Here is a 10,961-nt window from a genome sequence, read left to right as displayed (position 1 = left end):
GCACTTCCGGGGTCCGTATCCCTCTATTCCCATCCTATTCATGTATTTGTCAAGATGCCTCTTAAACGTCGCTATCGTACCTGCTTCCACCACCTCCCCTGGCAGCACTCACCACCCTCTGTGTAAAGAACTTGCCTCGCACATCCCCTCTAAACTTTGCCCCTCGCACCTTAAACCTATGTCCCCTAGTAACTGACTCTTCCACCCTGGGAAAAAGCTTCTGACTATCCACTCTGTCCATGCCGCTCATAACTTTGTAAACCTCTTATCATGTCGCCCCTCCACCTCCGTCGTTCCAGTGAAAACAATCCGAGTTTATCCAACCTCTCCTCATAGCTAATGCCCTCCAGACCAGGCAACATCCTGGTAAACCTCCTCTGTACCCGCTCCAAAGCCTCCACGTCCTTCTGGTAGTGTGGCGACCAGAATTGCACGCAATATTCTAAGTGTGGCCTAACTAAAGTTCCGTACAGCTGCTGCATGACTTGCCAATTTCTATACTCTATGCCCCGACCGATGAAGGCAAGCATGCCGTATGCCTTCTTGACTACCTTATCCACCTGCGTTGCCACTTTCAGTGACCTGTGGACCTGTACGCCCAGATCTCTCTGCCTGTCAACACTCCTGAGGGTTCTGCCATTTACTGTATACCTCCCACCTGCATTAGATCATCCAAAACTACCAAGAGCTACCCAGTTCATCTCACTTCACCCAGCCCCTGCTCTTTCCCCCCCCCCCCCCCCCAACAGAACATAGAACATAGAAAATACAGCACAGAACAGGCCCTTCGGCCCACGATGTTGTCCTGCAAATTTTTTCCCCCTTCCAGTATTTATCCAATTCCCCCCTTTTGAAAGTTACCATTGAATCTGCTTCCACTGCCCTTTCAGGCAGCGCGTTCCAGATCACAACAACCCCCCCAGCTTTGGTTCTTTTACCGATTATCCTCAGTCTGTGTTCCCTCCAGATTTCTTTATAAAGACAGACGTGACTTTTTAAAAAGAAAAACAAACTGTGCGTGTTTTCACCACTAATTCTTTCATTGGGGGTGTTCATTGGGGGTGATTTGTTTTGTCCGGGGGAGGGGGGGGGGGGGGTGCGGTTGGATCGCAGCCCGAACAGCTTCCTCGTTTTACACCATGCCCATTCACTGCTGGGTTGCCTATTCCAGTGACACCAAACATTAAAACCAGCAGCTGTGGTTCAGAGGGTCACCCGCTCTCCCGCTGCAACGGTAAGTCGCGGGTTGCAGTCCTACTGCAGAGAAGCCAGCACAAAAAGCTAGACTGACCCTCCCCCGCTGTCAGCGCAAAGTCGGAGGGACAGCGGCGAGGTTGGGCGGGGGGGGGGGGGGGCGCCGCACTGTCGGAGGGGCCGTCTTTCAGATGAGGTGGTTGCGGGATCTCGCCGTGCCCTGACTGCTGCGTTTCAGACCTACTTCATCGGCCCTGAGGCGCCGTGGGACGTCCTGCGGTGGCAAAAGGCGCTGGAGAAATGCAATGACAGTCACACAGAGAAGGGTTATTGATTGGTCCTTCAAGTGAATTTATTCAGTGACACGAGATGGAACAGTAAAGCCAGCGAGCCTGTGGAGAATTGGTACTAAAACTATATTTTCTGAGACTGCTTTTCCTGAGGGCTTGACTCTCACATTTCAGTGAGAAAGTTTTGCTGCATAAATATCTCCCTTCGGCTCAGCCACCCCCCCCCCCCCCCCCCCCAACGGACCCCTTTCTTGTTGGCGGGCGGGGTCCCAGTGGGATTCTTGGCGCAGGCAGAGTTGCACCCTCGACAGGCGCGCAGTACTCCGGGAAACCTGGTCACGGACGTGGCGTTGGACGGGGGCCGAATGCGGGCACCAGCCTGCGAACCGATCTTCCCTCCGCCGTCTCGTCCGTCGCAGGGGCGTAACGAAGACCCTCTCCCGCCGGGAGCAAAAAAAATAAACGGGGGGGTGGTGGTGATGGTGGTGGGGAGGCGGCAAGTCTTCACAACTCATCGTGGTGGGTGTGGAGAGCGTGGTCACACAAGTCTGCGAACGAGAAAACAGCCGAGACACAGGCGTCACTTACTGTCCCCGCTGGTGCTGGGGGGCGGGGAGGGAGTGGGGGGGAAGGAATAATCTCTGCAGGTACCCTTACATTCCCCCATACCCCCCTCAACAGTTGTCGGCCTAGTGAGTAGTGGTGGGCTATTCGACTGGGGAAGGCATCGCAGCCCAATAATGGCCCAACACAGGACGCTGGCAGTGATCTCGGGCAGGAATTGTGCGCCCAACCCTTCCCCCCGCACCCCCCGTCCCAGATCTTAACTGAGACTGGTGATAACCTCCCAGTTCCTGCTTCTCCGCCGAGCTCAGATTTGGGATGGACGCAGCCCCTCGAGCCTGCTCCGCCGTTCAGTAAGATGGCGGCCGATCCTCTACCTCGACTCCCGCTTTCCCGCCCAACCCCTCGATTTCCCCCGGTGTCCCCAAATCATTATCGATCCCCACCTTGAATGTACTCAACGACTGAGCAATCCACAGCCCTCTGGGGGGCAGAGAATTCCAAAGATTCACAAAACCTCCGAGTGAAGAAATTTCTCTCCCCACCCCCCCGTCTCAGTCCCAAACGGCCGACCCCCTTATCCTGAGACCCCCCCCCCCCCCCCACCCCACCCCTGCCGCCAGTTCTAGACTCTCCTGCCCGGGGCGGGGAAACAGCCTCTCACCATCTACCCTGTCAAACCCTCTCAGAATTGTCCACATTTCAATGAAATCACCTCCCCCCACTCACCACCCCAGCGACGCCCACGTTAGACTGAGCAGGTTATTTACCTGTTCTCTTGCTGCACAGTTGGTCTTTCACATTGCTGGACTCCCGGGAGAAAAATTCAATAAATTCTTCTTCATATTCTTCAGCAAGTTTTTCACACTGGGAGAAAGCGGGTTCAGAAAGACACAGTGAGACTCCTGTCTGAATGACAAGCCTGGAGAAACACTTACACCAGGGACGCCCTCCTCCTCCCTCAAACAGCACAGGCCAGGATGGAGCCTGGGATCTTGCTGTTCCGTGTGTGTGTGGGGCTCAGTACCCACAGCGAGGGTGCCTTTACTTAATTCTTCTAAAGATGAATTTTTTTTTTAAATTGAGAAACATAGAAAATGTTGAAATTACTGTCTGTAAATTTGAATTTCAATCATTTCTAAAAACACACAACTAAATTTTACAGCAATAATTCTGAATACTCAACACTCAGCTTGACTTCGTGGGTAACGCCACTCGCTTCTGATGTGGGTCATGGGTTCAAGCCCCATTGCAGGGGCGAGGGAGTGCCGCACTGTCGGAGGGTCAGTACTGAGGGAGCGCAGCACTGTCGGAGGGTCAGAGCCGAGTTGCGCCGCACTGTCGGAGGGTCAGTGCTGAGTTGCGCCGCACTGTCGGAGGGTCAGTGCTGAGGGAGCGCAACACTGTCGGAGGGTCAGTGCTGAGGGAGCGCAACACTGTCGGAGGGTCAGAGCTGAGGGAGCGCCGCACTGTCGGAGGGTCAGCGCCAAGGGAGCGCCGCACTGTCGGAGGGTCAGAGCCGAGTTGCGCCGCACTGTCGGAGGGTCAGTGCTGAGTTGCGCCGCACTGTCGGAGGGTCAGTGCTGAGGGAGCGCAACACTGTCGGAGGGTCAGTGCTGAGGGAGCGCCGCACTGTCGGGGGGTCAGCGCCGAGGGAGCGCCGCACTGTCGGGGGGTCAGCGCCGAGGGAGCGCCGCACTGTCGGGGGGTCAGCGCCGAGGGAGCGCCGCACTGTCGGAGGGTCAGCGCCGAGGGAGCGCCGCACTGTCGGAGGGTCAGCGCCGAGGGAGCGCCGCACTGTCGGAGGGTCAGCGCCGAGGGAGCGCCGCACTGTCGGAGGGTCAGCGCCGAGGGAGCGCCGCACTGTCGGAGGGTCAGTGCCGAGGGAGTCCTCTCATGAACCTGACAGTGCGGCGCTCCCTCAGTAATGGGAACAGGTGACACAGCTGAGAGTCTCAAGTGTCTGGTGTGGGGCTCGACCCCAGCAGTTTCTGACCGGCAGGGGTGTACACTCCCCACTGAGACACAGCTGCTGACACAAAGGTCTGCGGTTAATCTGTTAAAGACTGAATTCATTCAGCGTGGAGAAGAAGTGGTGATCTTCTTCCGAAGCTGGCTCACTGGCAGCTGTCAGGACAGTGGAGAATTCCTCCCGGGTTTAAAGAATCCACTCGATACTTACAGCCTGCTTTAAGTTGGAAGTAATGTCGGCGGTGGACTGAGTGTTGGGGAGGTCGATGATCCCGCCGTCCCGGCTCAGGACCCGGATGTAGCTGCTTCGATGCGTGTTTGGGTCTGTCTGCTCGCCGTACTCCTCCATGTGTTCACACACGCGTTCCAGAAGCTCGATGAGGAACATCTCCGACCTGGCATACGGGACCTGCACCCGGTACACGGGAGAGTGGGTGAGACAGGGCCCCGCCGCCCACAGAGTGCGTCCCCACCCATCATATCTCCACCAGTAGCCCCCTCCCAAAACACCACCCTCATCTCCCCCCTCCCTCCACCCCTGCATTGTAGGTCCTCCCCCTCTCCCCACCCTATGTCTCTCTGTAACAGCACAGTTTAGGGAGATGGGGGTTGACAGGGTGGGGCGAGGGGGTGGGAGAGATTGGGGCGAGGGGGTGGGAGAGATAGGGGTGGGGGGTGGTGGGTGGCAGATGGGGAACACGGGTTGTTTCCTGACACCTACCTTTGTAGCCACTGGGTTGCCGTCTGGACCCAGGACGTAGGTTCCAGTCTCGATCAGCTTTGCAGGATCCACCTGCGAGATTTCCCAGTCCAACTCATCCACCAGCGCCCTGCAAGCTATAAAAAGGGAGTCAGTCACTGGGGGTGGGGGGGGGGGGTAAGGAGGGTTTTCCGGGGAGGGGTGTGGTTGTGTGTTGCTGAGTGAGGGGAAATCAGGGCTGCCTCGGAGTCTGCAAACCAGGCCTTCCCCTCTGGAATACACTCACTGAAGGGTTACTGTTCCAATGTGGCGGCCGGCTATTCGACTACCGAGTGCCTCACAGCTGAGTGGTAACCCGATCGCCGCCTACTGCTCACTTTCCAGCCTGGTAGTTGTGATTAGGGAATAGGGATGCGGGGGTCTGCACTCAGTGAGCTGATCTGCCCCCCCCCCCCCCCTGTTGCCAGGAGGTCCAGGGGTGTCGGAGTATGAGAGTGAGGAAGTCCTGCTGCAATTGTACAGGGGCTTTGGTGAGACCACACCTGGAGTGCGGTGGACAGATTCGGTCTCCTTACCTAAGGAAGGACGTACTTGCCTTAGAAAGGGGGGGTGCAACGAACTAGACTGATTCCCGGGATGAGAGAGGACTGTCCCATGAGGAGAGATTGAGTAGAACGGGCCTGTATTCTCTGGAGTTTAGAAGAATGAGAGGCGATCTCATCGAAACATATAAAATTCTGAGAGGGTTTGACAGGGTAGATGCCGAGAGGCTGTTTTCCCCCCCCACCCCCACCCCACCCGGGCTGGAGAGTCTAGAACTGGGGAGGGAGGGGGAGGTCACAATCTCAGGATATGGGGGTCGGCCGTTTGGGACTGAGACTGGGTAAGAGATTTCTTCACTGGGAGGGTTTGTGAATCTTTGGAATTCTCCACCCCGCAGAGGGAGGGGGATTGCTCAGTCGTTGAGTCTATTCCAGACGGAGATCGCTAGATTTTTTTTGGGACACTGAGGGAATCGAGGAATAGGGCGGGAAAGCGGGAGTTGAGGTAGAGGATCGGCCGCGATCTTACTGAATGGGGGAGCAGGCTCGAGGGGCCGAATGGCCTCCCACCCGTTCCTACTTCTTGATGTGGGGGACACGGCGCCAGAGGCACTCCGATTCGATTTCCCAGCCGGCACGGGTTGGATTCATTTAGCCAGGACTGCTCGACACAGAGGGGCCCAGACAAAGACACATCAGGGAAGGGCCAGGATCAGACTCCGTGCTGTTGATCGAGGGGTAACTATTGGCCCCAGGACACCGAAGAGAGCTCCCCCCCCCCCACCCACCCCTCCCACAGCAACCTCATCCAGTGAGTGATAGTGGAGGTGGACTGTGTGGAGGGAGTGCCTTCAGGCGAGGAGGAGGAAGGGGCATTGATGGCCGTTCACTCACCTCCACAGTACAGGTCAGCGGATCTCCTTGCCAGGCTGATGTTGGACAAGGAAGTGACAACGAGAATCGGGTAAACGACACTTAGAACGAGTCTCGTCATCGTGTTGGACGAATCCTTCGCTACCGGCAACCTTTGGTCTCCTTCCATCAGAAATATACGGTTAATTAGCAAATTCAAATCCTTGTCACCAGTCTGAATGTTGTCTCTCTCTCTCTCCACTCCCCCAAAGTGAGGCTGCCTATTCTGTCACAGTCTCAAAATCCGGCCCAATACCAGTACCGAGGGAGCGCTGTGTCATCGGAGGGGGCAGTGCCGAGGGAGTGCCACACTGTCAGAGGGTCATATTTTTGATGAGACATTAAACCAAGGCCCTGTCTGCCCTCTCCGATGGAGGTAAAAGATCCCACAGCCACTATTTGGAAGTGGGTAAGGGGAGGGGGTGGAATTCTCCCTGGCGTCCTGGGCCCAATATTTATCCCTCAACCAACATCACTAAAATAGATTTTATCTGGTCATTTATCACATCGCTGTTCGTGGGAGCTTGCTGTGTGCAAATTGGCTGCTGCGTTTCCAACATTACAACAGTACGAGAGACACACAGCAGGCCACAGGAACGCACCTATAGATAACACAGGTCTAGTAGAATTAACCTGAAGAGGTGAACTCCGTGAAAGACGCTCTTCAGTTCTGCCCGAAACCTGCTGGTCTTCCAGCGCAAAGTGTTGTCCACGACCGAGTGTTGCAGACTGGCACATTCCAAGGTCCGGGACTACGTGCTGAGGGACGCAGTAAAGCTTGGGGCAGCCGCAGCCAAGGCTCAATGGGGTAAGACCACTGTGTAAGGTCCTCCCGAGGGGCTGGAACCCGTGTGTAAAAAAAAAAAAACCCTCGGGCTGTATGCACCAAAATGTTTTTGCGACGTGATGCAAATGTACATTGTATATAAAATGGAATGGCCAGAGTTGTGAGGAATCTCACGCCCCTGTATCGAAAGAAACTGATCTTTTATGCACTTTCTGAAATATCAAATTTGTAATATACTTTTTTTTTTAAAAATTGTGTAAGAAAAATACATTTTTGGAGAAAAAAAAATTAACCTGAAAAGACTTTGCAAACCAGCAGGGAAGATATCACAAACACACACTGCTTTTTAAATCAGCCTGAAAAACTCAGCTTCCCCCCCACCGACCAAAATAAAAGGGGAAATTCTTTTTATTAAAAAAAAAGGCATACGGATGATTGAGGCTTCAACTCACACAGAGAGTGTGATAGATGCGTTAGAGAGATGAAGACATGCTGGTGAGACCTGTCTCCCTACCTTGGAAATCCCCGAAACCCGGAAGTCTCTGCCGCCCTTTGTTACTTTCTCACTGGATACATGTTTCCGAATGGCAACATTCTCCAGCTGGGAGGGAATCCCCGTCCCCGCCTGTCTATCAGAGGGCAGCCTCCCCACTCCCCAGCCTCGATCACCCCCCCCACCACCACCACACCCGCACAACGACCCCCTCCCCCAGCCCTCAGCTCACCTCAGCCCCCAGCCCGACCTCTCCCGCTGCTGCCTCCCCCTGTCTCTGCAGGCCCTGTGCTCGGCTGCTTCTTCAGTGAGGACCTTCCTCCACCCCCAGCTCACCCTCACTCTGCTCGAAGGACCCTTCATCCTGCGTGGCATTTTTGCTTCCACGTGAGCAAGAGAAAGAGAGGGGCAAAATTTTTATTTTTTTTGGCCTTGGTGGGCCATTCAGCCCCTCCTCTGGCTCCCAGGATAGCCCTCCCTCCCGCCCAATCCACAAACATTCCTCAGATTGTGTGTCCCTGCCAACACTTGCGCACAAACACAGTCTCACTCAGTTTAAACATCCAGACATTATTTTTTAAAAGGTGCAGCAGGAGGGAGGTTGGGGGGGGGGGGGGGAATGATTTGCATTTATATAGGGCCTTGCACCTCCTCAGGACTGCCCAACGCGTGATTTTTGAAAGTGTGGTCACGCTATGCAGGGAACGCGGCGGGCGGTGTGCGCACAGCAAGATCCCACAGATAGGAAGGTGATCGGGACCAGATTCCCCCCCCCTCCCTCCCTCCCTCTAGTGATGTTAGTTGAGGGATAAATATTGGATCCAGGACACCGGAGAGAATTCCTCCATCCTCCCCCCAGCATCCCCCCCCCCCCCCCCCCCGACCCCACCCTTCTTCCAAATAGCGACCGTGGGATCTTTTACACCCAGCCGAGAGGGCAGATGGGGCCTCGGTTTAATACCTCGTTTGAAAGAAGGTCCCTCCGACAGTGCGGCGCTCCCTCGGCACTGACCCTCCGACAGTGCGGCGCTCCCACGGCACTGACCCTCCGACAGTGCGGCGCTCCCCTCGGCACTGACCCTCCGACAGTGCGGCGCTCCCTCGGCACTGACCCTCCGACAGTGCGCCGCTCCCACGGCACTGACCCTCCGACAGTGCGGAGCTCCCTCGGCACTGACCCTCCGACAGTGCGCCGCTCCCACGGAACTGACCCTCCGACAGTGCGGCGCTCCCTCAGCACTGACCCTCCGACAGTGCGCCGCTCCCCTCGGCACTGACCCTCCGACAGTGCAGCGCTCCCTCAGTCCTGACCCTCTGACAGTGCAGCGCTCCCCTCAGTCCTGACCCTCCGACAGTGCGGCGCTTCCTCTGTACTGACCCTAGACAGTGCGGCGCTCCCTCAGCACTGACCCTCCGACAATGCGGCGCTTCCTCTGTACTGACCCTAGACAGTGCAGCGCTCCCTCAGTCCTGACCCTCCGACAGTGCAGCGCTTCCTCTGTACTGACCCTAGACAGTGCAGCGCTCTCTCAGTACTGACCCTCTGATAGTGCGCCGCTCCCTCGGCACTGACCCTCCGACAGTGCAGCGCTCCCTCAGTCCTGACCCTCTGACAGTGCAGCGCTCCCTCAGTCCTGACCCTCTGACAGTGCGGCGCTTCCTCTGTACTGACCCTAGACAGTGCGGCGCTCCCTCAGCACTGACCCTCCGACAATGCGGCGCTTCCTCTGTACTGACCCTAGACAGTGCAGCGCTCCCTCAGTCCTGACCCTCCGACAGTGCAGCGCTTCCTCTGTACTGACCCTAGACAGTGCAGTGCTCTCTCAGTACTGACCCTCTGATAGTGTGGCGTCCTTTGAGGTGTTTCTGACAGAGATGTGGGGGGGAGGGGTTGATGAGTGAAGCCAGAGGGGTTGAAGGGGGAGGTGATGGAAGCTGTGAGATTGAGACTACATTATCCAGCCTCCCCATCTCCCCCAAGCCCTCTCCACCCCCCACCCATCTGAATCCCCCACCCTCTCTGCATTCCCCACCCCCTCTCCCCCACCTGCCCTCCATCCCCCACCTCCTCTCCATTCCTCCACCCCATCTCCCTCACCTCCTCGCCATTCCCCCACCCCCTCACCATTCCCCCCCCCCTCTCCCCCACCCCTCCCCCCCCTCTCCATTCCACCACCCCCTCGCCATTCCCCCACCCCCTCTCCTCCACCCCTCCCCCACCCCCTCTCCATTCCCCCATCTCCACCACCCCCTCTCCTCCACCCCTCTCCCTCACCCCCACTCCTTCTCCATTTCCCCACACCCTCTCCATTTCCCTACCCCCTCTCCATTCCCCCACCCCCTCTCCATTCCCCCACCCCTACCCCCTCTCCATTCCCCCACCCCCTCTCCATTTCCCAACCCCTCTCCATTCCCCCACCCCCTCTCCATCCCCCACCCCCCTCTCCATTTCCCCACCCCCTCTCCATTCCCCACCCCCTCTCCATTCCCCCACCCCCTCTCCATCCCCAACCCCCTCTCCATCCCCCGCCCCCTCTCCATTCCCCACCCCCTCTCCATTCCCCACCCCCTCTCCATTCCCCCACCCCTAACCCCTCTCCATTCCCCCACCCCTACTCCCTCTCCATTCCTCCACCCCCACCCCCTCTCCATTCCCCCACCCCTACCCCCTCTCCATTCCCCCACCCCTACCCCCTCTCCATTCCCCCACCCCTACTCCCTCTCCATTCCTCCACCCCCTCTCCATTCCCCACACCCTCTCCATTCCCCACACCCCCTCTCCATTCCCCACACCCCCTCTCCATTCCCCACACCCTCTCCATTCCCCCACCCCCCACCCCCTCTCCATTCCCCACACCCTCTCCATTCCCCACCCTCACACTTTACCTGACTGATGTGTTGATGTTAAGCCTGGTGCAGTGACTGCCTCCAGACGCTGGTCTCTCTGATAAATCGTTCACCTCCGCCCCGCCATCGTGCATCCACCTCCCCGTTCCCACACTTACACAGGGACAGCGGGAGGCCATTCGGCCCCTCCGGCCTGTACCCGCTCTTCAATGGTAAACCAGTCGGAAAGCCCACGGACTCTACCACCCGACTCGGTGGCCCTCAAACAGCCTTTGTGTAAGTTTCCTCCTCGCTGCTGATGCCAGCTGCTTTCTCGGCAGTGCCACCCCCCCCGCACCCCCCCCCCCCCCCCCCCCGGTCCTAGCACCCACTCCCCACTCCAGGTGACAGTGCCTGACGAGTGTGTCTGGATGGTGAGCGTCCGCCAGCTGTTTGGGCACAGGGTGCGGCGCAGCCGAGCTCTTTCCCGTCTCTCGGTCGCCGGGCATCTCCGGGAACGCTCCGAGAGGACGCGCCGGCTCCGATCACCGCTGAGCACGAAGCGAAACCCACGTTCTAAAACCCACCGGGGGAACCGTGGAGGGCGCCTGCAAACATTCCTGACAGGCGGATAAAAGAATTCTGGGCCGGTTGCGGGGGAAACCTGTGCGGACCAGACCGA

General features: G+C 57.6%; 2 protein-coding genes across 8 annotated transcripts in view; both read right to left on the bottom strand.

Annotated features, from left to right (window-relative positions):
- Window positions 1-1,521: 1,521 nt before the first annotated feature.
- Window positions 1,522-7,903, bottom strand: cnpy2 (canopy FGF signaling regulator 2). 7 transcript variants are annotated; one of them, XM_068024909.1, is made up of 6 exons: window positions 7,790-7,903; window positions 6,156-6,296; window positions 4,741-4,856; window positions 4,231-4,428; window positions 2,819-2,915; window positions 1,522-2,032 (listed from the first exon to the last, which is right to left on the bottom strand). In XM_068024909.1, exons 2-6 carry the CDS (start codon window positions 6,253-6,255, stop codon window positions 1,989-1,991), a joined length of 555 nt encoding a protein of 184 aa, XP_067881010.1. In that variant the 5' UTR covers window positions 6,256-6,296; window positions 7,790-7,903; the 3' UTR covers window positions 1,522-1,988. The 7 variants fall into 7 exon arrangements, with proteins under 7 accessions (XP_067881010.1, XP_067881007.1, XP_067881005.1 ...); XM_068024906.1 differs by lacking the exon at window positions 7,790-7,903 and adding an exon at window positions 7,686-7,756; XM_068024904.1 differs by lacking the exon at window positions 7,790-7,903 and adding an exon at window positions 7,475-7,593.
- Window positions 7,904-10,660: 2,757 nt separating this feature from the next.
- LOC137358573 (inactive dipeptidyl peptidase 10-like) overlaps window positions 10,661-10,961 on the bottom strand; it is a 48,597-nt gene continuing 48,296 nt past the window's right edge. Inside the window, exon 15 of the mRNA XM_068024560.1 lies at window positions 10,661-10,855. Coding sequence (XP_067880661.1) covers window positions 10,661-10,855 — 195 coding nt within the window. The remainder of the gene's footprint in view (window positions 10,856-10,961) is intronic.

This window comes from Heterodontus francisci, chromosome X (assembly GCF_036365525.1).
Source record: "Heterodontus francisci isolate sHetFra1 chromosome X, sHetFra1.hap1, whole genome shotgun sequence".
NCBI classification, from domain to species: Eukaryota; Metazoa; Chordata; class Chondrichthyes; order Heterodontiformes; family Heterodontidae; genus Heterodontus; species Heterodontus francisci.
This window is presented reverse-complemented; position numbering and strand designations above follow the sequence as displayed.